We start from the raw sequence: 27011 nt of genomic DNA on the forward strand, positions 1-27011 counted from the left end.
TTGAAACTTTACAAATTATCTTGTCACCAAAAAAAAAAAACCCTTTACAAATTATTTGAATGAATTTATTTTATCGTCTTTTGACATATTATAATATTTTATGAATTAGTGGTAATAGACTAATAGTTGTAGAAAAAATGGCTTAAAATCGTAAAATCATATCTCTATCGCATGATATATTAATCAACAATTTGTATAAAAAACTACTTTGTAAATACCAAACACTTAATATAATTTTACAATTTTTACATCAAATGTGAAGGCATGATATTTTTCTTTAGTCTTTACCAATATATGTCTCTTATATTGTGCTTAATATCTTCAAAATTAAAGCCCCATGACACGCAAAAAATGTCATCCTATGGAATTTCCATAGTATTCTTGCCACCTCAATATTTTCCTTTTCAATCATCATCCTCATTGTTGTAGAAATTTCACATAGAATTTTGAGAGACGTTTCTCTAATTTTTTAGTTTTTGAAACTTAATGAGTGTGAAAAAATCTGTATTGAAAATTTGTATTTATATAAGAAGAGGGGGAAGATAAGGGGTCAAATTAAAGAAATGAATTATGAATGTGAATAAATTGAATTGATAGATGGAATAATGAGAAGAGGAGAAGGTTTAGGAAATTTAATTTGTTATTGAATTAAAATAAAGATTACAAAATATAAAAGTTATTGAGAAATAAAGGGGGAGATGAAGAGAGAATTTCTTTGAAAACATAAGGAGGGAGAATGAATAAAGAAAGGTGAGAAAGAATGATGACATGTGTCAATTTTGGTTTGTGTTTTTAAATACTAAAGTATAGATATAGATGGGTTTTGATACGGGCAACTCTAAGACCACTCTCATTCATGGGCAAATAAAAAAAAATGTCATTATCTCTCTACCCACTTTCTCACTCCTCTTTTCCACTTTTTCTTATGGGCATTTTTTTTCTACAACTTCTCACACATTCATGGGCTAAGAAAAAACCCACACCACTCTCTCTCCTATTTTTTCTCTCTCCTAAAGTATTACTATCATCACATTATTTATTTTTTTGCTGATTTGGTACCATGGCCCACACTACTGTAGCAATTAATTTTTGCCATTGCTATGGGCATTTGAGGATTTCCCCATGGGCATTTTTTCTAATGCTCATGAGTGGGAAGCCAAAATTTCATTGTTTTCATTAAAATCTCCTCATGGGCAAAAAAAAATGCCCATGAGTGAGAGTGCTCTAAACGTCAACAAGGTATTCTATATTGTAGTGTTGTTAGAGCATCTTTAACAATGAATAATTAAAATTATTTGTGTTACTATTGAAATAAAATAATATTAAAAAAATTATGAAATGATGAATAGTGGCATGAATAAAGGTGAATGGTTTGGAAAATCAAACCATTTGTGAAAATTATTTGTCTCACAAAACTTACTTTTATTGATTATTTTAATGATAAGTATTGTATTTTAATTTTTAGGAAAAGATAAATTAAAGGTGGGGTAGGTGAATAGTAACATGAACAATATTGTTTTTTGGTTCATTGTTAAGAGGAGAATATTGGAAATTATTTGTTTGATTTATGTATATTAGAGAGAAAGTATTTTTTTGTGAATAGTAACATGAACAATTTATTTTTTTTGTTCATGAATAAGGATGCTCTTATGTATAGGTAGTTGAATACTTCGTAGCATGGTAAAACATACTCAGGTAGTTGAATACTTCGTAGCATGGTAAAACATACTCAGAGCACTGGCGGAGCTAGAACTCCAATTAAGTGAGTTTAATTCAATATTTTGGTATAATCAAACTAGCTAGGAAAACAAACTAAATAAGAGTATTCAACTAATTTTTTAATTTTTTTTATAAAAATACATAGTGTATCAGGGGCGAAGCCAAAATTTGGAATCTACGGGGGCCGAATTCTGTATAGTTTAGTTCCAGATTCGACCCTAGTTAAACACTTGACTTGTAGTCTCCCAATAAGGACTTTTTGCATTTGGTTAAGCTCGGACTCAAAACTATTTATATTAATTAGCAGTGATAAGTTACTTACCACTCAAACCAATCCTCATTGATTGATGTATGGGTTGGTGTGATAATATTTTGATAATTTTAGTAGAATACTATAATGCATTTTAGACCAAACATACTTGACACAAGGACATATGTTAACTACTAAGCCAAGGAAATATCATTAACAAATGAGTTAGTTAATTTGTATATATTGTAAAAGTTTATAGGGGCCAAATAGAAATTTTAAAGGGCGCAGGAATGGGCTACGGGGGCCGAGCACCTGCCAGCCCCCCATGTAGCTCTGCCCATGTATGGAACACCATAAAAATACATAGTGTAATCACTTAACTGGGTCTGGGCTCATTTGCAGTTTTGCACCCACAAGGCCACAACCAACTACATGCCTCCGACCCTGATCTAGAGGGAAAAAGAAATACTCCGTAGGATATTATGTATAGGTGGTTGTATACTTCGTAGCATGGTAAAGCCGTATACAGAATTACAAAGGGAAAAAGAAATACTACAGTACATAGGAGATATCCTTGAGTACTATTGAGTTGTGAATTGTGTCATTGTTAATAAAATGGTACCAAGTACCAAGGTTATCAGGATCGGGATCCTACTTTGGATCGGTGAGAGGAGTAGGATCGAATCGGTAAAATCGGATCGTAGAATCATAAGATCCTATAAAATTGATAAAAAGAGTAATAAAAAAATTGTTACATAATTAGATAACATTTTTTAAGCCATAAAAATCGTAAAATTTATAGTTTTAGTAGTTAGATAGTAATTTTCTTAGCTTAGAGAAAAGTTTAATTGCTTTAGGCTCATTTTATTAAGTAAAAAGTATTCTGACCGATCTTGCACGATTCCGTTCGATTCTAACCGATCCTGTACAACCCAATAATAATTTAAGCGAAAAATAGGATCGTTCGATCTTGTACGATCCTGACCAATCCTGTGCGATCCTGACCGATCCTGTGCGATCCTAACCGATCCTACAGTGATCCAGCTTGCTCTGCGATTCTGCATCCGATCCGAATCATTTGGCTAAAATGGGATCGTGGGATCGTACGATCCTACAATCCGGATCGCGATTTTGACAACAATGCGAAGTACTATAAATGATGATAATACCAAAGTTGCCTACAGTGGTACTTTTGAATTTGATATCTATGCTCTTAGGTTGTGAAATTGTACTAATAATAACATAATGGTATTTAAAATGCTTATAAATAAAGGTAATGTAATGTTGTCTCATTACCTTTTATTGTTGTGCAAAATCTTTGAATAACCCCTTGTTATGCATTAGATTTTGCATAATAGTTATGGTTTTAGAATACTTGTAATTAATCCATTAATTCTTTCATAAGCTGACATTATAATTTATAAATGTTGGAAAAAATTACATGTGGATCATTTTCTTTATAAAAAAGGTTGGGTAATTGCGTGAAAATAAAATTGTGTATAAATATAGAGAAGGTTTTGCGTGAAATCGTTTCACGTGAGTTCGGTTTATAATGCACACACCCATCCCCCATCCATTGCCACTGACACTACCTAGCCACTTGTCGGTGGCCGGCGACCACCCTCCCCCTCCCATCCCCTGGCGCCGGTGACCCTCCCCCACAACCTCAAACGACGTCGTCAAACGCCTCCCCACTTCAGTTCAATCTAATGATGATGCCTTCCTAAGCTTTTTCCACCACTTCACCTTCTCCTCTTCTCCAGAAGCTTCCATGGAACTGTAGCACCGATTCCTTGTCTCCTTCCTGCGGTTAGGTCAGATCTACTTTCTCCTTAGCCATTTTCATTTTTAATTTATTCCGATTAAATTATTACCCTAATTCAATCAACTACAGCAGTAACATAGATTTAAGAAGTCATAAGAGCATACCTCATCCAGTGGTCCATCACTGTTGCCTTCACCATTTTGGTCGAGGACATCAAGAGTTGCAACCACTACCTTTTAATTACTTCCAAATTGACTATAATAATCTAATTTATGTTCAATATTGTCTAAAATCTGATACTTATAAGCCAATATCTGACTATAATAATCTAATTTTTGACAGTTTTTATCTAATATATGATAATTATAATCTAATTTCTAACAATTACAATCTAATATCTGATAATTATCATCTAATATCTGACTATTATAATCTAATTTATGACAACTAAAACCTAATATCTGACATTTATAATCTAATATCTGATAATTATAATCTAATATCTGACCATTATTATCTAATTTTTGACACTTTTAATCTAATATCTGATATTTATAACTTAATATTCGACCATTATTATCTAATTTCTGACAATTAAGAATTTAATTTTTTTTTCTGCTTGTATGACCGGACTCACGTGAGTCCGTTCTACACAATACACAAATATAATGATATAAATACAAAGTACGATTTTCTATATAATTTGGGTTTCATATAAATAAATCTTACGAATACGAAATACTTTCTTTGTTTTTTTAAAATGCATTGCTCGGATTTTACACTATTGATACGTTAGCTTTAATTTAACTTACATATACAAAGAATATACAATATAATAAATAAATGTTATCATATTACTTCTATATGTAATTCGATTAATAACAATATCTATTTTTATAATAAAATTATATAAATTTTAATAATATATAATTAAAGATATTAATGGTCAAAGTTTTTGTCTCAACAAATGTAAAAATTCAGATCATGTATCTAAAAAAACCGAACGAAATAATTTTTTTAAAAGATACAAAATTTAAATCTAAAATTATGACGAATTTATCATAGGTCACTCAATATTTAAGTACCACGGCGTAACCCTTTAAATTTACCTATTTTATATTTTTATTTATAATAATGTTTGATTGTTCATGCATATCACATGAAGTCGTAAGAGCAAGTTTACCCCATCATCATTTTAAGTCTTAAGAGTTATGCTTGAGACTTTTCCCATTTTTCTTTTTAAATCTCAAGCAAGTCTCAAGTTGAGTCTTGAAATTTCAAGACTCAACTTAAGACTTGAGATTAAGTCCCACCTCACTTTTATTTTTATTATCCTTTTTTTTCACACTTTTCTATATATAATATTTCATATATTTGAGTTTTAGGGTTAAAGTGCTAAATTTGTGCAAGTCTTAGTGAATCTTAACAAGAATTTGATGACATCATTTTTAATGGGAACCACAAAAAGTAATATCACATCCAAGTCTTAAGAATTGAGGCTAAACTTGCTCCAAGGCTAATATCCTTTTATTTTTAATTTGAATATTATTTTTTCTATTTATATACTCTATTTTACTCGGATGAGGTAATGTAATGACAAAAATTTATGGTGATGTTAACTCCAATGAAAGACACCTGTGACTCTGTGAGGGTGTATTGATAGATTTGAGATCCGACGGCGGCAACTGATTGAAATTTGATTTTTTTTTTTATTTATTTTTTTTTAAACTTTTATTTTATTGGTCAATGAATCAACATGAATGCACTAGCATCTACTTTTTGGTCTGGATTTCATTTTACCAAAACTTTCCTATTTTAACCAACCAATAATCCAACATGACGTTTGCAGCCTAAACTCTAAAATAAAATTCTAAATATGGTTGTTTTCTACTCCTAACATTATGAAATATGTGTACTATGGAGTATAAGATTAAAATTTTATGACTAGATCATGTATGTCGATAAGTGTTACATTTGACAATTAGCAATAGATCTATGTACGTTATTTGACTTATTTCGTATAATAGGAGATATATGTACATAGAATATCTAGCTAAACAATATTTATGTTATTATGTTTTGAGGAGTGAGGAGTGAAGGGATGGGATAGTTAGTTTCTCCATCTCTCTCAGATGTGACTTGGATTCGACTCCTGATTTGCATCTCATAATAATGAGATTATGAAATCAAACCCTAATAAAGGAATTCTCTGGGTACGGATTCCATTATCCTCCATCCCCATCCACATTACAATATAATGGAGCAAACCCAAAAAAAAAAAAAAAAAAAAAAAAAAAAAAAAAAAAAAAAAAAAAAGAAGTTCGAAATATAAGCTCAATGTAGAGTCCTTTCAAAGTTGAGCAGGTCCAGGGTCCATGGCCCAATGGGCTAATGTACAGAGAGGCTGTGTAAGCCCTATTATTCTATTTTGGCTTTGAACAGTAAATGAATACTTTTGATGGGCCACTGAAACATTGTGTAGCACAATTGATTGAATTGGTGTTCATGTCATTTTGCAAGTCTTAACACATCTTTTGCCTTGTCTCTCTATACATAAAGAATAAAAATATACTTATAACACAACAATGGTTTTATCGTTTCTCTCTAACTAAGGGTTTGTTCTCTTCACCTTATAAAAATAAATTTCATGTCTAATAAGTTCAGATAAGTTCAAACCGGTTACAATAAGGTCTAATAAGTTTAATAAGGTCTAATAAGTTTCAATATGTTCTAATAAGTTAAATCATATCAGATAATTAAGTTCAATAAGGTATAATAAATTCAGATAAGTTCATGTCCATGAAGAGAACACACCTGTTTAAGGTTGAATGGAGTGATTGGTAAATGATAATTAGTTACGTTAGTAATAATATGAATGAATATATATTTTTGTTACCATGAACTATACAATTATTTATGTTATGAACTAAATTATCAGTAATAACAAAGGAACAAATTATGATCCTGTGAATTTTGGCGCTGTATTATTATTATTATTATAAATTTATAATATTTCAACAGTTATTTTACCAACATCGACCCTAAAGAAATAGTACATTTGCAAGCAAGTTGAATCGCGATACAATGATAAGGATCAAATTAATCCAAATTAAAGGCCTTTAAAATGAAGTAGGGTCCGAAAGGGACTTAGCAAAAGCATTACATATTCTTACATCCACATGATGAAGATACATATTGTTCAAGGAATTAATCTATGTACAAGTATATATTGTGACATTGTATTATTATTATTATTATTAGTAGTAGTAGTAGTAGGGTCATAAATATTACAAGGGGTGTATCTAGCTTATTCTATACTATTTCTTACGTCCTAATTATATACGTTTATAGTTTCAATTTTAGAGGAAACATTCTGAGTTTAGCAAAGGACATATCAATAATTCATCTATTCGTAATCATATACTAATATTCATTAAATAAAGACGTGCGTGATCAGGTATCGTTTTTTAGTTTCGTCGGATCTATTAATTAAATTAGAATAAATGTTAAACGCATCTATCTATAATTATATATACAAAGTATGTGTTTTGAAATATTGAAAATAATGCTTCTACATTTGGTTTTTTTTTGTCCATCTCGGAGATAGATTTATCATTCCCCGAGAACCTAGGTGTGCGGAGGAGGCCTGGCCTAGTCATGTTGATTGAGTATGTGATCCGTGTGATACGTGTGGTCAAAGCTTTAATTTAGTACAATAATATGTCGTGGTTTGCAACTAATTGGTACTTAATTATACTTAAATGCTTTGTTTGATTTGAATTTAATAAAATTCCCTTTTGAGAAGGCACCAGGCACTTAAAACAACTCGTACGAAGTGCCTAGCTGCCTAATGGAAATATGGGGGATGGACTTAAGAAAAATACTCGGTACATTAGTATTATTTATTATTCACAAGGAATAAGACATCTAATAATTATGATCATCATGTTTAATTGATTGACCTTACAAATTCGTTCCTTCTTGATCATATATGTGTGCATGAAGATGAACATAAGAAACTAATGAAGTTATGGCTCAATAAACATGAGTGATGGTTAAAATTAAAATAATAAATCAGGAAATCTTTCTTACAAGAGGTAATAAATTATATTGAATCCAATCATCCAAATCCTTGATTTATGCATCTTTTGGTTAGTTAATGAGTCTATATCTACTTGTCTTTCCACTCGTGAATAGATATGTAAAAAATGTACGTATGTTGTGCTGTTATCACGATAAAGTGTCAAAATCAATTTTAAAAGCGGGAAAATCTGTTCCTGAAATAATGAAAGACAGGTAATAATAAGAGCTAATTGAGGGAGATCAAACGTATCGACCCCGAAACATTGTGCAACCATATGCAATGAATTGGTTGATAAGACAGACAAGCACCAAAACAAGTAGGGGGAAGTCTCCAATTAAGCATATCATGTAGTTGAATTGAGACTTAAGTGTGAAGTTGTATTGTCGTATGATGGCCACCCAAGACAAAGAGGTAGACAAAAGGGTACTCAATTCTTCCTAATTTAGCATGACAACATCCTTTTTTCGTATGAAAGAGTTAGGGCAAACTTTTGCATCTTTTCAAGAACTATCAAATCAATATCTAGCTCATCTCCCACATGATAGAATACGGAGTTTTAAGGCATATTTCCTTGATTGCCCACCATAAATAAAGAGGTAAAATTACAAGATTGCTACTCAAATTTTGGGTAAGTTTTCAAATTGGTTTTTTATTTTTTATATTTTATACGAGTATAATTTAAATAATCGAGGTTATATTTATTATAACAGTTTCTAAAAGTTTTTTCTTTTTTAACTTTAATATGTGAGATAATTACAGTTCAAACAAGAAGAACTTAGGGCCTATTCTAATTAAGTGAATTGAACTGATTGAAGCTGAGCTGAGCTAAACTGAACTGAACTGAATATTTTATGATATGATGATATGATATAACAACTCATTGTTAAAAAATTCAAATCTAACCGGCTCCCCATAGGCCGCTTGATAAATATTTTTATAATTACATGGTTTGAGCTGAACTAAACTGATTGGAGCTGAATTAAATTGAACTGAAAATAAGCTGAAGAGAATAGACCCTTAATTTTATAGTCTGTTGAAATATAATAACCTGATGAATGTCAACTTCAATATGTAGCACATTAGATATGATTAGATATTTTGATGAGTTGGACAAATAATTCGTGATATATATGGTTTTTTTTTTCTTCTTTTGTGATATATGAAGCCACCACTTTTTACAATCTCGTTAGTCGTTACTCTATGCAAATTATACGAATATATAGCTTGTAAAATTTCTCAACATGCCTATGCAGCTTGTTTCACAAAAAAAAAAAAAAAAAAAAAAAATTAAAAAATTATATATATATATATATAATCCTATGCAGCTATGCTACGAAATATAAGTAAATATCAACCATCTTAGTTAGCCTGGCTATAATATTTTAAGAATGATACAGATTGAACGTATAGTTCTTAAAATTCGTACGTGAGATTAAATCTCATCCGTATAATTTACCCTTGTAGCTTTCTCTATCAAAATAAAATAATATCCCATACTTTAAAAAAACCTATTTTAATTTTGTTATTATTATTATTATTATTATTATTATTATTATTTTATTATTATTATTATTATTATTATTATTATTATTATTATTATTATTATTATATATATATATATTATAATTTATTAATTAAAAAATTGAGATGTTATTTATTGGGGCAGTGTGAAAGTTGGTGCATGTGTAACTGTGAAAAATAGGGAGTATGTAAAAATGGAGGTACAATTTAGCCAATGCCTACGCTAGAGAAACGAAGAAAGCTGCTAAGTTGTCAATGACTTTAATTTAGGTTTTTATTAAAAGAAGGAATTCTCTCCATTTACTCTCTGAACACTCTGCGCCTTCATTTCCATCTAGTGCTGCACTCACTAGTAGTAGTATAGGTGGATCCCAAATACTACCTCTTCTGCCAATAGTTCTCCATAATTTTATTTTATTTAAAAACCCATTTTTGAAAAATAGGAAAATACCAAATGTATTTTTATTTTTGAAATACGCTTATGAGGTTAAATATAATTGTAATTTAGTTAACTTAAATCTACTTATCTTCTCATGAATTAATATCGAATTTTTATCACTTCATACGCGTAGAGGTAGTAAATGACTCATGCATTCTTAAAGTTCAATTACAATTGAATTGAACTTGTATTTCTAGGTCTAATGAAATGTAATATTCGATCCCTTTGTTATAGTCCTTGTAGATACAAGTCATTTAGCAAAAAAATCTCATAAACCAAGATTTTCGTACAGTTTAATTAGTTTGATATTGCATACCAATAATTACGTATTTTGTATTTTATTAATCACTTCTTTTGATTTTTGTTTTTTAATTTTTTTATATCATCTTCACAAAATAGAACAAAAAAAAGCAGTTAGATCTACTTAAAGCATATATACTTTTAGAGGATGAAGCATTAGAATAAAAGATAAAGTACTCCGTATTAAAACTCATACATACATCAATTTTAATTTAATTTATGACCATTTACCAAACATGTCTCATAACCTCGTAGATAACGCATACAGAGACGGGAGTATTTTGAGGAAGTAAGTCCTACCCACGGCTATCTTAGGTGTGGCTGTGAATGTACCTTAAATTTGAAGCACATCACATCTTCCAAGAGTCAATCTACACTACATATATAGCTTCCAGATACTTTGTTCTTAATATAGAAGACAATTTAACCAGCTACGTCGATCTATTGTACTGTACATGTCATGCTATTTTTAAATTAATCATGGATCGATTCATTCGCCTTCTAGTTGACCTACGATTCACATTGAAATTTGTGACCAACACAAAAAGTAAGGTATTAACGAACCACTAGTTTTTAACCTTTGATTTAGCTGTAACTCTTAGGATTTGAGTTTTATACCAAAATATACAATGGTTTAGAAATGGTATATATGGTCGTTTATTTAATTTCTTTCATATAAATACTTGTGTGAATTAATTAATCTCATAAAAAAAAAAGACTAAAATAAAATAGTTATCATGCTTAGAATTATTGTGACGGGTTTTCGAATAAAATTATGAATATGATATATTCACTCCATATAGATCAATAGATGTATAAACATGTAAGATTTTGAGTACTCAGTAGTGAATAATTAAGACTAATCCATGTGATGACCAAATAAAAATCAATGAAAAAAAAGAGTTGAAAAGATAATGATTGAATTAGACGTGTTGAGAATTGATTTAATCAAACCATATATCGTATCATAAATTAAATCACCCATGTAAATCAAATTCGTGTTACAATTATTTCTAATTGTAGTGTTGCTTTCTCCATTCCATTACAACATAACTTAACTCATAATTACTTCGTAGTAGTTGTAAAATTTACCGAAAAAGATACAGTTATACAGTTATAAAAAAGATTCATGATAAAGATTTAACTGAGGACGACAACAAACACTAGTTTTAATTATTTGACTTTGATCTAGCCATATTTGTACGCATGATTGGAAACAATTTGTATTTATCATACTGTATTTCATATGTCGTGTAGTACTGGGGTTTTGTTAGGTCAAGAATATATAATGTGGAGAAAACCACTTCTCCTTATTATATATAGTTTTCATAGTGATAAAGATAATATAATTGAAAATAAAAGATGTTTTGGAAATGAATATCATCTCATAGTGATAGAGACGCTTACTTAGATGCTAGTTATGATTTAATGAATTGACGTTAATAAGTTTTTAAGTAATAGATTTTCTAGTTAATCTAGTTAACTCATTGAATTATAGAGATTGATGTTTTAAAACCCTTTTAAATTAGATAGTTCGACTTTACGTGGAGTTGGAGCTATAAACCCCTATTCTTTTGAGCTGTTCAGCTCTGCTCTGCTTGTTCAAAAGCTTAAAGTATGACCTTATTATTAGCTAATTGTTCTGATTTTGAAATTTTTTTGTTACTATGTAAAACTTTACAACTAGGTTTTACTCCGTATTAATTTTATTGATCGTAGATGATGCATGCATGACTGACTAGTTGTTTTGTATACTCTTATTTCCAAGAGAAGTAGACAAGACACAAAGTAAGAAAAAAGAGAATAAATTTAGATCAATAGTTAGAACACAAAGTCTTATATGTAGCTAGTCACATGGTGTGGCCACTTCACATAATCATATATAAGACAATTAATTAAGTAATATAGGGTTACGATGATGAGCAAATGGAGTTACCAAACGTATGTAGGTTACATAAATGAGGAAAAAGGGTTACTCTCTTAAATAAGTGGAATTATTCTTTCATTTTTTAAAACAAAAGAATAGGGGTTATTTGAATGAACAAATCGGGTTACTTATTACTAAATTACTTGATTTCACTTGTATAATGAAGTTGAGTTACTTTTGGACAACATGGAATTACTCTTATGAAAAAATAAAGTTACTCATATATATAAATAAGGATTATTCTTATAAATCAATGAGGCCACACCGTGTGACTAGCTACACACAAGACTTACTCTATTTAGAAATGGGGTAATGAACTATAAATCACTTTTGGTAGGTACGTAAAACTTTTTATTAATCCAATTTGTTAATAAAATTATAGATTGATATGAAACATAACTGAATTTTTTAAGTAAAAAGGGAATCCCCACTTCTTGACATGACTAAACATAAACTTTCCAAATAACATACGATCAAATCACAGTAAATTTGAGCTCAATGCGATGCTAAAAATAGTATTCTTAGTTGTAAGATGGATTTCCTTTTACAATAATGCTACGTGAAAATTAAGTAAAATTTATTTCATTGGCTACTTATCACAACCATAATATATACGGAGTACTAATGTTTGTGAACAGTCACCATCACAATGGTAAAACTAAAGTTTTATTTGTTTTTTAAAAAAACTAAAGTTTTATTTTTAATATTATTTTATTAATAATTAATATATTTTTATTTTCTAACGTTTATTTATTTATTTTTTATTTTCTACTTTTTTTGGGGTGGGAGTGTTATTACTGACACAAACATGAAAACTAAAACTCAAATAAAAAAGTCAAGCTTTATTTTTTCTGTTCTTTTCATAAATTAGAGAGTAGTGATATATGCATGTCTAATGGTTTATTTGACACTTTAATAAAATTGTCTTATTCTACTTATTCTCTAGAAAGTTTATGTTTTTTCAAAGGTGACTTGTTATAATTATATTTTGATTCAAATTTTAATGCAGAACCATCTATTATTTAACAATGAATAATATTCTGTTGAGATTAAAACACACTAACAATTAAGAAGATTCAATCTATTACTTCATATATATGAATAATTTGTTGTTGATTAATTGGAAGCCTTAAGCAAATTTTAGGGTAAGATGACCTAGTTCTTCTTTTAATTAATTTAAACTAATGCTCCCACAGTAGGAAAATAACTATATATATGTAGTACAAGACTACAAGTAGTATCTCATCACTTCATTCCATATATACACAGTATTAGATATAATTTTTTGTGAAAAAACTTTATTATTAATCCGTAAAATCATCAGCATATGAAAAAAAAAATTATACTTTAACGAGGTGTTTGTTTTCTACCTAAAAATCGACCATAAACTTGAAGAAGCTTAAAGAGAAAAGACAATTCTTTATTGTAATTGAACTTGAAATCTACAATGATAACATTATTAGACATAAATCATTACTCATAACACTGTTTAGTCCCTCTAATGATTTCTTAAGACAAATGAGTCGATAACAATGATAATGATTTGAAAGAAATGATGATCAATTGGCTCTTTCATTATGACACCTGCTCTAAAAAGATTTTCGACTTTTCTCCCATTCATATGGAACGAACTTAATTAAGGATCCAACTTCATGCTTTAGGTTAAAGGGACACATCTATTATTATCATTATTTATTTTGGTTTTTTTTGTTGATTATTTATTGATTGAAATTTGTGATCACATTTGTAATAAGGAGTAATGTGTTAATCAACACTTGTTTTTTCACCAAATTGTCCTATATATGGTATTAGGGTGGTGGGAGATACGGGAATCCTAACACACACGGAAGCAATTGGGAAAATAAAAATCGAAAGTCCAAGCAATTCAATTAATCTCTACCATCGAGTTCTTACTTGATTATCTACATACACCTGCATTGGATGAGTGACGTATACGTAGTCATCATTATCATATATATTCATCTTTTCTTGCTTCACGAATATGTAATTAGCGCTCACACATACAAATCCCTTCCATTACACAATGGTAGAATTTGATGAGAGATACATCTCATAATTTAAGTAACAACCACCCAAGCAAATGACTAAGCTAGAGCTAAAGTTTATACTATACTTGTATATAACATATCATTTTCGTTAAATCCATACAGAAAAGGAAGAAAAAAAAGGGGAAAACATCCACAAAAATTCATAAACCTCATGATCTCATCCACCTATTGTATAGTGGCAAGGAAAGGGGTGAGAGGGACTACACACACAACCTTGTTTCATAATAATAGCCAGCCATACTAACCTGTCCAATTTTATTAGTCCTGCCAAAATCATTCATATTTATTATTTACCCGTTTTTTCTAACTCTTCCATTTACGATAATTTTATTTTCTCTAAACCGTCCGGTCTGAACCAGTCTAAATATCCAAATCTTGAAGAATTCCCTTTCTCAACCCCACCATTTTCTTGTTTGTAGCCTTCAACACCACTTCTTTCATTTTTTTATAACTTTAATTTTCATTTTAAAAAAAAAAATCACCCAACTTTTTTTTTTTTTTTTTTTATAATTTTTATTTTCTTCCCATCTTTATAGAAATAAATAATTGAAGTTCATTTAACATTATTAGCCCTTCCCTTCCCCTACCTAGTCTTTTCCTATCAATAAAATTTCTCTCTCTTCCTCATCTTCCGGGCTAAATTTCTCCTTTTATTCAGAGAATTTCTGTTATAAATACAATTATAAGGGCAGAAGAATTTTACTGTTGGAGTTATCACCAAGCTAAGTTTTTTTTTCTTCTTCTTACAACCCCAAAAAAAAAAAAAAGAAAAAGAAAAAGAGAGAGAGAATAACCTAGTTAGTTTGCTTCTTCACTCATTATTCTTTAGCAAGTTTTTCTCCTTCTCAAGTTGGGCATTTTCTCATTCGATTATTCGATATCCTTCTATTTATACCATCAGGGCTCGTTTCGAATCGACGAAAAAAAAAAAAAAAAGAGATAGAGAGAGATGTCATCAAGCTGTGTGGATCAAGCTGCTGTTGCTCCTCCTTCATCTGAGCAACTTTGCTACATACCTTGCAATTATTGCAATATTGTTCTTGCGGTTGTTATTATTACTATAATCTCTTCATTTTCTAGCTATATTTTCACTCAATAATTTTCTTTTATCTTGTCCTTTTTTTTAAAAAAAATATTATATTTGAATTAGATTTGGGTTTTTGAAAGATTAAAATCTTTAATTTTAATTTAAAATTGTTGTACGGTATAAATATAGTCAAGTCTCAATCGTTTATGAGACCATTTTGGTTCTCCCTTCTTTTGATTTCTTCTTCTTTTGCAGTCAAAGAAAAGTCACTCTTTATTCAGAGCTTTTTTCTTCTACCCTAATCACCAAAATATTTGCAAATTACAAACATATTCTTTCGATTTTTCAAATGTGCCCTAAAAAACCCGGTTTAACCTTTAAGGGATAGATAGGATAAGACTGTATACATCGCGACAACTGTAAACTCGATTTTAATTATCGTGTTGTCATTAGTGTTTTTCGAAGGAGTTTAATTATTATTATTATTATTTTTTTAAAATGACAAGTTTTATTTAGTTGAATTATAATTTTTTTTTTTGTTTAAATTTTATTTTTTTATGTTGTTGATGATGATGGATCATGTGTGTACATTAAACAGGTGAGTGTTCCATGCAACAACTTGTTCGATATAGTAACCGTCCGTTGCGGGCACTGCACTAATCTATGGTCAGTTAACATGGCCGCCGCCTTCCATTCGCTCTCCGCATCCTGGCAGCAACACCAACAACAAAACTTTCATCAGGTATTACATATACTCACTCTGTCTCTAAAAGTTCATCGATCTCTTTTTTAATTTTTTTAATCATATAACCATTGTCTAAACATAATTTTGTTACTCCCTCTGTCCCTAAATTACATTCCTCTTTCTCTCTATTATGTGAGGAATAAATGCTAGAAAGAGGAATGTAATTTAGGGACGGAGGGAGTATTAATCTACTTATATACCTAGGGTTTTCAAATTAATGCTGTACTCAGTAATAATAACACATTTCTCAAGCTTGTCTTAATTTTTTTAAAAATTATTCTATATGTATATTTTTGGGAAGTGGGTGGATTATATTAAAAATTATAATAGATAAATAATTTTATTTGGGAAAGTCTAGGTCTCTTGGGATTTGTTTTTATAGATAAGACCTTTTTGTTGATTTGATTGGTAAAATTTGTTAGATCCTGCAGGTGTTTTTTTTCTTCAATTGTAGGCTATAGCACACTCTACAAATATATAGGTCTATTTTTATTTTACCTAAGCTAGTCTAGCTCTATGTCTTATAAAAAGTCTAGTATGCTACAGTAAAATTACAAAAATATAAAATATAAAAATTAATAACATAAATCTTGATTTATAGGAGTGTTTACGCTTTAATTACCCATCTCCCTTTAATTTTCTTCTTGATCCATCGTAATAATTTTCCTTCTTTGAGTTAATTACCTTGTTTAATTTGTGTCTCTCCTCATCTCAAACGTCAAGATAACACATTATATTATGTATCGATGAGGACTAGTATGCTTGATAATTACTTGAGCGGATTGAGCCCTATTTTGTTTTTTTTTTTTTTTAATAAAGAAATTGTCGCGGATAATGCTTTTATTACATTGATTTGATTATACAAAGAGTGTTTACACTTGTCGATTCCTAAACTCTCTACTACGCCGACATGGATTATCAATTAACATCTTTTGTTAAACATATACTAGTCATATGTTAAGCATATGTTAAACATTGATGATTAGTCTGTTATGTTATTAATGTTTTTTTAAAAATTTATCATAACATTTAATTAATTTATTTCATTAAACTTCATTCATTTATGTTTTAGGCACCAAACAATGGCAATATGGGTGAATATAGGATTGACAATTTGGGTTCATCCTCCAAGTGCAACTACACTAGCAAAGCAGCAACAACTATGCGAATTTCGCCTCCTATTAGCAATAATTCTGCTGAGGAAAGGATTATTAATCGCCGTAAGATTAATTTTCTTCCATTTAATTCAACATTAATACAACTATTTGTTTCTTTTCAGGTATCTAATTAGTTTTTACAATCTTATGTTTGATGATTCAAATCATTAACTAATTTGATTGCAACGTTTTTGTTCATGTATTTAGCACCTGAGAAGAGGCAACGCGTACCATCTGCCTACAACCAGTTCATAAAGTAATTAATCGTACACTTAAGATCAAGCTAATATATTAATATGTGTACTTGTATATGATAAATACAATGCATTTAATTTAGTACTAGTACTCATAAAATTAATGAATTTGTTATTTGTGAAATTTATGCAGAGAAGAAATTCAGAGGATCAAGGCTAATAATCCTGATATTAGTCATAGGGAAGCATTCAGTACTGCTGCCAAAAATGTGAGTCCACCCAACATTGTCAACTTATGTGCACCATTTTTCGATGTCGGCCCAATTTTGAACATTAATATCTCTCATAACATAAGTACAATAATTAAATAAGACGATACTTTTATAGGTCAAAGTTTGATCAAGAAAGTATATATGAAGTGTGAGAAATATACTTTGAATAATTATAACTCAATTTTATTTTAATGTTAATTGTAGTGGGCACATTTCCCTCACATTCATTTTGGGCTGATGCTGGAGACCAACAATCAACCTAAGCTAGATGAGGTAAATTTTCACAGCTATTTACTTGTTTAGTCCTGCATTTTTCATTAAATTAAGAACATTATACACGGACTAATTTTAAGCAACACCATAATCATATACGGAGTAGTATTTTAATTTAATTGAAACAATCTTAATAATATAATTCACGCGTAGTACAACATAGAATCTCTAATATTCTCTAATATGGAGTATAATTTATCTTCGAGAATGTAAAATGCAATATTGGTAAAGGAAGAATGGGAGATGAATTTGAACATAAAAAAATAATAATGTATGAAGCAACTAGAGTTATGTAATAGAAAAATATTCTAGGAGCATGTCATTCATTTATTGTGTTTAGTTAAGCTGAAAATTAACAACAAAAACATGGATCATTTATTGTCAATTGTTTAGTTTAAGTTGCAAGATTATTTTGCTTTTAATTTGCTCTTCATTTAATACTTGTACTACTCTTCTTTTGTTGACTGTTTGTGGCATTTACAATTAATTAATTTGATTAAGTTTCTTATAATTCAGTGAAATCCTTCAATTCACTAAAACTCTTGTGGTTGATCGCGATTTTAGGGCTCGCAAAAGCATCTCATGCCAAGGACTGCTTTACTAAACAATTAATCGATCATCCAAAGTACTCAAGAGTGATACATTTCTGTTCACATAAAAGTACATGAAAACTAAACTATGTTCATTAAGAAGAGTAAACTGTATTTTTACTACTTTCAAGATATTTTGTGTGGGTTATTTCTATATCATGTGTTTAATCACATGATCATGTCATTAATACGCTAAGAACGTAATTAATATTATTGTAATGCAAATTAAAGCTCTCCTTATGTAAGTAACCAGTGTGTTTCTATATTCCTTCTGTTGCTAATTGATTGTTTCTATGCACTTTGACTTTTCGTTAAAATTACACAAAATATACGAATATTTGAAATTGATGTCGTCATAAAATATCTATTAAGCGATTGATGAGTCTCCTTCATCGAGCTAAAGCTTCAATTTGGTTTCCAAGCTATGAGAGGACCACGGTATTGTCTTCTATGTATACAAGTTACTAGAATGCAAGAAGTTGGTTGTGGGATCATATATGTTTTTGTTATTAATGCATGAACAGAAAAATAGAGGTCGGTGACACAAAAAATCTTAAGAAAAAAGAAATTACTTGTATAATTATTTGGATGTATCATGTTAAATACTACGTGTGTGTATATATATATATATATATATATATATATATATATTCTTCATTTCTTTTTAGATAACACAATTAAAATAAACACAAAGTATTATAATTAGGATCTTAATTTGATAAAGTAATTAAGAATATATTTGGAACCGTAAATTGCAACAATTATTTAAAAAAGAAACATGTCACTTGAAAAAAAAAATATTGAAACGAATGAAATCTAAAATGAAACGAACTAATATATCAGTCAACAAGAGTAATTAATTTAGCTTTATGATATTTACTTGTAATTAATGTATCAACACCCTAATTAGTTATTTGATTTTTCACTATATATATATATATATATATATATATATATATATATATATATATATATATATATATATATATATATATATATATATATATATATATATATATATATATATATATATATGATGACACCAAACTTAAAATTCTCTATGCATGATTAAGCTACAATAATTTCAATCCTTAAGTTATGTACAAGATACTTAGTACATAAAAATTCATTTGAAGGTTATTATACATATATATGCCTTTGAAATGATTATTGGGAAATACAATTTCATGTAATTTAAAAGTTAAAATACCTTAATTAGTTGAATACATTAAGGCTTATGAATTAGACCCTTACTTTAGACTTTATAGTAACTATATATATGAATATAGAATGTTAAAAATCCTCCTTATTATTCCCCAAATTAAATGACCTTCAATAAGTCTTATAGTGAGAATCAAGGATTTTTAATCCTTCAACAAACTAATTAAGACCAAGAACTAAGATCAACCGCCAAATGCCCCAATTTTTATTAACTTTTTCTTACATATCTAAGCTAAGAAATGCGATACCTATTTAGCACGACGAAAATTCAAACATGTACAATCTAATATGAACTACATATAACGTAAACCTAAAAATCATAATTAGTAAGGGTATGTTCACATTTATTGTAGTGAGCTGAACTGAACTGATTGGAGCTGAACTGAATAGAGATGAAATGAATATGTTATGAGAGAAGAAAATTAGAAAGTGAACTGAACTGAACTAAAATTAAGTTGAAGTGAACAGACCCTAAGAAGAAGAAAAAAAAAATCATCTAAAAGGTTGTCTATTTGGCTCAAAAGATATCTGAGAAAAAGACTAGTATGTAGTTGAATCCAACATGCATAAAAATACAACTCATAAAATCAATACCTTTGATGATAAAAAGAATTTCATGGACCACATTTCTTTTACTAGCTAGCTATGTGTACATAATTTTTTCTGTCTACTCCACCAAAAAATCGCCCTTTATTATTATTGCATTTGTGAGCTCCACTTAAACGCTTAAATTATGAGTCAAAGTTTCTATTATTTCTTTTTCAGCATCACTTTTGCTAGCTTAACCAATCAGAGAATATCCCTCAACATTTATACCTTAAAATTAAAGCCAAAATGGGAATGGCCTAAACATATGTTATGCACTATATATGTGTGTGTATATCATAATCTCAATGTTATGCTTGAATTTTGTACAGTGATAGTAAGATGTAGCTAGTTACAAGAATTTAAATTTTGTGGACCCGGAAAAAAGTATCGGTATATATTATATGGCAACTCGTCTAACTTCTTTTTATACGTAGTATATTATAAATATACACGGTGTATATTATAAGTATCGGTATATATTATATTTTATTTACACGGTGTATCTAATTGAATTGCATCATTTTTTTTATAAACTTGCGTATTTATGATCTTAATTAAATGATTGTTAATAGAGATCAAAGAATTGAAGTATTTTCTATTGATCAACTTTTCATGAATGAATTCTATTGGAATGAAGTTGGATTCATGCATTGTTCAAGTAGAGCACAACATACCATCTATGTTAATTAGTGGGACTAATTTTTGTCTTTTGGTATGTATATCAATACAATAAAAAGATTTGTAATCCAACTCCCTGAAATTCATTAATATAACAAATAATCCAACTTTCATATTACACTTCTTACATACAATGATTAAGGCCATGTCCTCTTCACCTTAAAAAAATAATATTAAGTAAAAATAATTTCAGTTCAGTAAAAATAAGTTCAGTTTAGTAAAATTAATTTTATTTCAGTAAAAATAAGTTCAGTTCAGTAAAATTCAGTTTTCTTAAAGAAGAATTATAATAGAAAATCTATAAAAATAATTTCAGTTCAGCAAAAATAATTTCAGTTCAGTAAAATTAATATAAGTTCAGTAAAAATAATTTAAGTTCAACAAATATAATTTTGTTTCAGTAAAAATAATTTCACTTCAGCAAAAATAAGGTGAAGAGAACGGGGACTAAGTTAGCTAGACAAATTAAACAAAACTCCTTGAAGTATTTATCACAACCACCCTTATCATGTCTCAAATTCCCAATTCCAAACGTAAATCCTCATTTAAGCTAGTCATATACTCATATCATTACACCTATTTCCTCGATAGTAATTAATACTCTTATGCGTTATTTGATCCTCTATCCAAACGAGTTTTTAATCAAATATAGTTGTCACTTTACTAGTTCAAAAGTATCAATATGAATTTGGCTTTAAACTCCAGATAGATCAAAAAGAAATTATGTCGATATAGATACCACCCAATAAATCGTTTCGATTATTCCCAAAAAAAAAAAAAAAGCTCTCTATCGATCCCACCATGAAAACTATATATCCATGTTCCCCTAGATGTAGTGACGGAGTCATGGGGTGCTAGCAAAATCCATGGCCCCAACTGATTATTTGTTTAATTTTTGGAATTGCTTAAAGATCGAACAATAATTAGTAGCTATATAGTTGATTGTAAGTATTGCAACAAAAGATATAGTTCGTTAGTAATGAGTCTTTAGTTGAAATAATTGCTAAGGGTTTCTAAGGCCATTTGATCATTACTCCTTAATTATCCACAAGACATTTTTTATTTTTCCCCCTCGACCCTCTATTTTTATGTATAGTCCGTATAATAGTAATAACATTGTATCCCTAGCTATACGACAAATAAAATAGGACAGATAGAGTAGTAAACTACATACATATGGAGTACTTCGTTCGTATATACAGAGTATATTATATTGAAACGATTTAATTCATTCTTGGTAGATGTGAAATAAAAAGGACAAAGGCAAAGAACAAAGACGCTAGAGAAATGAATGCATGCATAAGCATTTATATATAAAATGCATATAAATCATGCACACTAAAGTTGAGGACCACCAAAGTAGTATATTTATGTATGTATGTATGTGTAGCAGTAAGAGTGATAATAAAACATAATTTGCAGGACTCTCGTTGATCTAGTATATGGATATAGACCTTACAAAAAAGTCTTTGGCTAATAGGTTTAAATATGTTTTCTGTCCTAACCCTTAAAATTGACATGACCATACTATATATATTACTAGCTAGGTCTAGTATAGATAAGATAATGTATATATTTTGCTGCCAACTCACCAGAAACTCATGCACATTGATTCATAATGCAACCTTAATTTCAATCACGGGTTTAGCTATATGAACCAAGATTTTATCTCCAGTGATCACCAATCATGATCCTCTCCCTTCTCTAAGTGCCATGTGGTATGTCGTACCGTAGCTCCTCTTAGCTTAGTCAGTTAAATTAAAGCTATGAGTAATTTCAATTCTTTTCGAAATTAAAGATAATAAAAGGCGTTATCTTATATTACATGTATTATTATGTTTTTCATGTACCCTTATACATGTTATTAGTCACATGTTACGTGACAAAACTTGTACTCTATATGATATGAGATCAGAGATCGATGTCACATAGATTATGCACACGTATTATATGAAGTATTGTAAATTAATAATTAAATTAACACATAGCTCCATCTTATCATAAATTCATGAACGAGATTTTGTGTATTGTTGCACAAATGTGTTAATGGGGACTTTGGATATTTGTTAAAATCTGCCATATCATATCGATCGTTAGGCAAAAGAACATTGAACTAAAGACAAGTGTCTAAAAAAATTGCACATGCTAACTCGTATAAATTCATATGATAGTGATGAATCACTTCTAAGTTCTGATGATTTGTATATTGACAAAAAATTTAATAAAACGAGAAGATGAGAACTTAAGAACTTGATGACATTCAAGAATTTGTACGGAATTCCATGCAGAATCATTTCTTATAAGGAGAATAACGTTTGACGAGTAATCAAATTAAATCCGACTCAACAACAACTCTAATAGTTAGAGTATTGGACATATCTATTTAGAAAAAATTAAGCTATTGACGTTCAAGTTGGTAATTTTTTTTTTTTTTCGAGAATCGTTCAAGTTGATAATGTTAGTCATTAGTTAATTAGTAATAATATGAATATTATACCTTGTAATAACTCTCTAATGTACGTATTTCTAATTCGTATTTTTAATGCATTAGGTTTTAGGAGTTCCTCTCGGATATCCTAATGTTTATTTCTTATGCCTAAGAGTCCTAAGACTACTCTTGTTTGCCGATTGTAGCCTATGTGAGTTGAGTTATGAGGTCGTTACACAATGTCCTTTTGTTAAATTTATGAAGAGAAATTGACGCTCTTAATATCATATTGTTGATTAGGTTTACGATATAACTTCTCTACATATTATTATATATACAGATTATGTTTATGACCTTCATTGAATCAAAAGTCTACCCAGTGGCAATATCGATAGTTATATATGTACACTTTTTGAACACGCTAGCCGATATGTGTTAAGCTTGTTCGATAAATACAATGGATTAACAAATATGGAAATTCCCACAAAACTTATATTCCTAGTCATACCCTAATTTCAATAACCTTCCTTGTAAGTGTGCAATTATTTAGGCACTAAAAAAAAACATTTTTCAACTTCAATTCACTTGTGCATAGCCACCAACATGTGACAACCACAAGCTACCTCATACATGTATTTCACTCAGGTTCACCAAGTGAAAGACAAATGTTCATTTCATATACAAAACACGTCAATATGAAAAACCAAAAGCATTATTCTCAATACTCTCAAATGCTCACTATAGACTCGTCATACCACCCCAACTTATCCTACCTTATAATTGAGAAAATTATTATACTGTCAAGCTTATAAATTAGAGGTGTCAAATTGGGTATTCAAGCTGGATTTATGTTGGTTTTTTCTGACTTACAATTCGGGTTGGGTCAAGTTCGATTCAATTCAGATTATACAAGCTTTATATCTTTTCAGTTGCAGTTGGGCTCAATTTGAGTCAATTTTGGGTCGGTTAATGTTTTGGGTTCGGTTTTATTGGTGTCAAGTTAGGTTACAGACAATTTTGAAGCAGGTACATTTTTCTCGGGTGAATTTCAAGTTGGGTCATTCTTAGACACGAATAAACTTTTAGTCGGGTTTAGTCATTTTTAGAACCGGGTATAATACAAAACAGAAGTAAATACGTCAAATAAAAAGTGTAGTAATCCGTTATTTCTGTTTATGATAAATTTGATAACAATTTCAAATAACTTAATAAAAAATTAAAATCCACGTCAGTGATAAGTCAAAACAATATCAATACGGGCCAATATAAGTTACTTTAACAACTTGGATAAAATCGAATCATAGGATACTAAATTGGTCAATATGATTCAGGTTAGTAGTAGGTTACGTTAGGTGTTTATTATTTTTCTTTCAAAAAAAAAAAAAGGTATTTATAATTTTAAAATTCAATTTATTTCAATTTCAGATCACTGTTAGGTCAAATTAAATCGGTTGTCAGTTAATATCCATTCGGGTCGGTAACAAGTTGCGAACGTTTTCAGGTTCTAAACAAATCGAGTAATAATCGAGTTCGGATCATAATTAAGTCGAGTCAAATCTGTTTTCGATTAATATCAAGTTGAATACAGGTTCAGATTCTAGTCATAAAGTTTTAGATTACAGGTTAATATCAAGTTGATTACGGGTTAATATCAAGTTAATTACAGATTCAGGTTCAGATTGATTTTTCGGATTAGGATAGATTTTGACACCTCTATATTATCAGTATTAATATATCATATTACAACATTATTATTAATAATAATACATTAATAAATTAAAGGAAAAAAAAAAAAGAAGCAAAAATACGGCTGAGGGAGCAGAAGAAGGAAAGGGGTGGGGTTAGAGACAGAGAATCTGAAACATCAAATCAATGTCTGGGGTAACCATTCATATTCATATTCATATAATGTCATGTCACTTCTGACTCTTCCTCTGTTCTCTCTCTCTCCACCCCCCACTTACTCCGGTGCCAATTTCTACTCAATTCCATAAAGTTAATGGGTGGACATTAAATATCACATCAATTTGGCCCCCTATTTTATCAGCACATCCACTTGGTGTTTAGTGTTCACCAAAAGAGATTTTTTTTTTTAACTAATATCATACGGGTAATATCAACGCTTCTGACATTCTTATAATGGATCAATGTTGAAACATAACTAGTGATTAGCACTGGCAATTTTTTTTTTAATCATATCATAATATCTACACTTCTCACATTCTTATAATCAATCAATGTTAAAATATAACTAGTGTTTGGCTCTAGCGATTTTAATTAATACTTTTGATATGATGAATGTTTGTAGCATATATAAAAAGACGGAAAATTCAATTTTTATTTTGTTCTTGGAGATAATTTTCATTTTATTTTGAACTTTTAATATCCCTTTTCTATATTTTATTAGATGCAATGATAAGAGAAAAAAGGTTGTAGTAATACATGGTGATTATATGAACACATAAGGAAAATGTGCATGTATGTTTCTTGTTCCCACATTTTCTTTTATGGATATTGTTTAGCTAGTGTGTAAGATCTCACTTTGTCCAAACATGATATTATGCTAACACAATCTATATGCATTACCTTTTTCTTTTATGGTATGCGAAATAAGATACTTCATATATTGCTTTTTAACACACACACACACAAAAAAAAAAAAAAAAAAAAAAAAAAAAAGGTTACAACCTATATTGTCTTGAACAAACCTCATAAATTCTAACTAATTCTAGACTCAAATTTGAGCAACTTTTAAGGCCAAGTTTAATTGCAACTCATTTCAACTAGATAAACCCTCTTCATATTCTAAGAAGGCAATCTGTAAATGTTTCAATTTAACAACTTGTATTAACGTAGAACATATTAATTCATAACTTAATTAATATGTAGTACAAGCTAAGCTTCATAATTTAAGAAACTTATACCCTTTGTATTTAATTTTAATTGTATACTTATGATTTAAATTTATACGTATGTTACACATGTACAATTTACCTAAATCAATTTTATCTGCTCAATGTCTTATAGCGTGATTTGTTCTGATCTATTTATGTGTAAGTATGTATGGTAAATATTCTAACCTAATAATACGTAAAAAAAAATCTTAATCTTATATATTATCGATGTAAGGGTGGTAACTTTGGTACATCATCCGTACTTAGTCCCACAATGTCACTAGTTTGCCTTCGCCCAAATTAAATGCTTCTTTTTTAAGAGTCATGTGTTTTGCAAGGATGAAATAGGTCCCTTTGAAAAGGTAACACAAGGATAGGGTTCTTGAGAAAAAGAATTTCTATCTTTAAAAAGGTTCCTCTTTTAATATGCTTCAAAGTAAAATCAGCAACTGTGTGATTTTTAGAGGAGTTACGTGGCTGCTGCTCATGACCAGTATAAAGCCTCAACAAAAGAGAAATGATAGGGAGAAAAGTATACAAAATTTCGAGGGTAAGAAATAAGACATGTTCACAAATCATAATCTTGTAAACTAAAAGAAAACGGAGAAAGTATTAAATAAGAATGACTTATCATCATAAGACATCTCAAAACTGTTTCTCCCGTAGTACCACACCTAACAGGCTTATTTTTATTCTTAGCGCTCATTTAGAAAGCCCCAAATGAGAAGAGTAGATTATTATCCGAATAAGATGAAATAGCCTTAGATGTACCTTATTCATGCATAGTTATTGTATACTGGTAGTACATGACTACATTGGTGCATTTAAGGGATTCTGGGAACAAACAGGGAATTTTTTTACGGCCATTCG

General features: G+C 29.4%; 1 protein-coding gene across 2 annotated transcripts; it reads left to right on the forward strand.

Moving 5' to 3' along the window:
• The first annotated feature begins 14617 nt into the window (after positions 1 to 14617).
• On the forward strand, positions 14618 to 18599 carry LOC145579794 (axial regulator YABBY 5-like). Of its 2 annotated transcripts, none has more exons than XM_081637050.1 (7): positions 14618 to 15119; positions 15700 to 15843; positions 16919 to 17066; positions 17211 to 17259; positions 17391 to 17466; positions 17674 to 17742; positions 18259 to 18599. In XM_081637050.1, the coding sequence occupies exons 1-7, from the start codon at positions 15024 to 15026 to the stop codon at positions 18259 to 18261; spliced, it is 585 nt and encodes a 194-aa protein (XP_081493176.1). In that variant the 5' UTR covers positions 14618 to 15023; the 3' UTR covers positions 18262 to 18599. The 2 variants fall into 2 exon arrangements, with proteins under 2 accessions (XP_081493176.1, XP_081493175.1); XM_081637049.1 differs by having other exon boundaries at positions 14620 to 15119; positions 18307 to 18599.
• The last annotated feature ends 8412 nt before the right edge of the window (positions 18600 to 27011 follow it).

This window comes from Chenopodium album, chromosome 14 (assembly GCF_948465745.1).
Source record: "Chenopodium album chromosome 14, dcCheAlbu1.1, whole genome shotgun sequence".
In the NCBI taxonomy this organism is placed as follows: Eukaryota; Viridiplantae; Streptophyta; class Magnoliopsida; order Caryophyllales; family Amaranthaceae; genus Chenopodium; species Chenopodium album.

Bases quoted from the DNA above. Each gene is read 5' to 3' on its own strand.
- LOC145579794 (XM_081637049.1), top strand. From the start codon at position 15,024: ATGTCATCAAGCTGTGTGGATCAAGCTGCTGTTGCTCCTCCTTCATCT. The intron at 17,260-17,390 runs GTAATTAATCGT...AAATTTATGCAG, and splicing joins GCCTACAACCAGTTCATAAA to AGAAGAAATTCAGAGGATCA. The intron at 17,743-18,306 runs GTAAATTTTCAC...TCGCGATTTTAG, and splicing joins ATCAACCTAAGCTAGATGAG to GGCTCGCAAAAGCATCTCAT.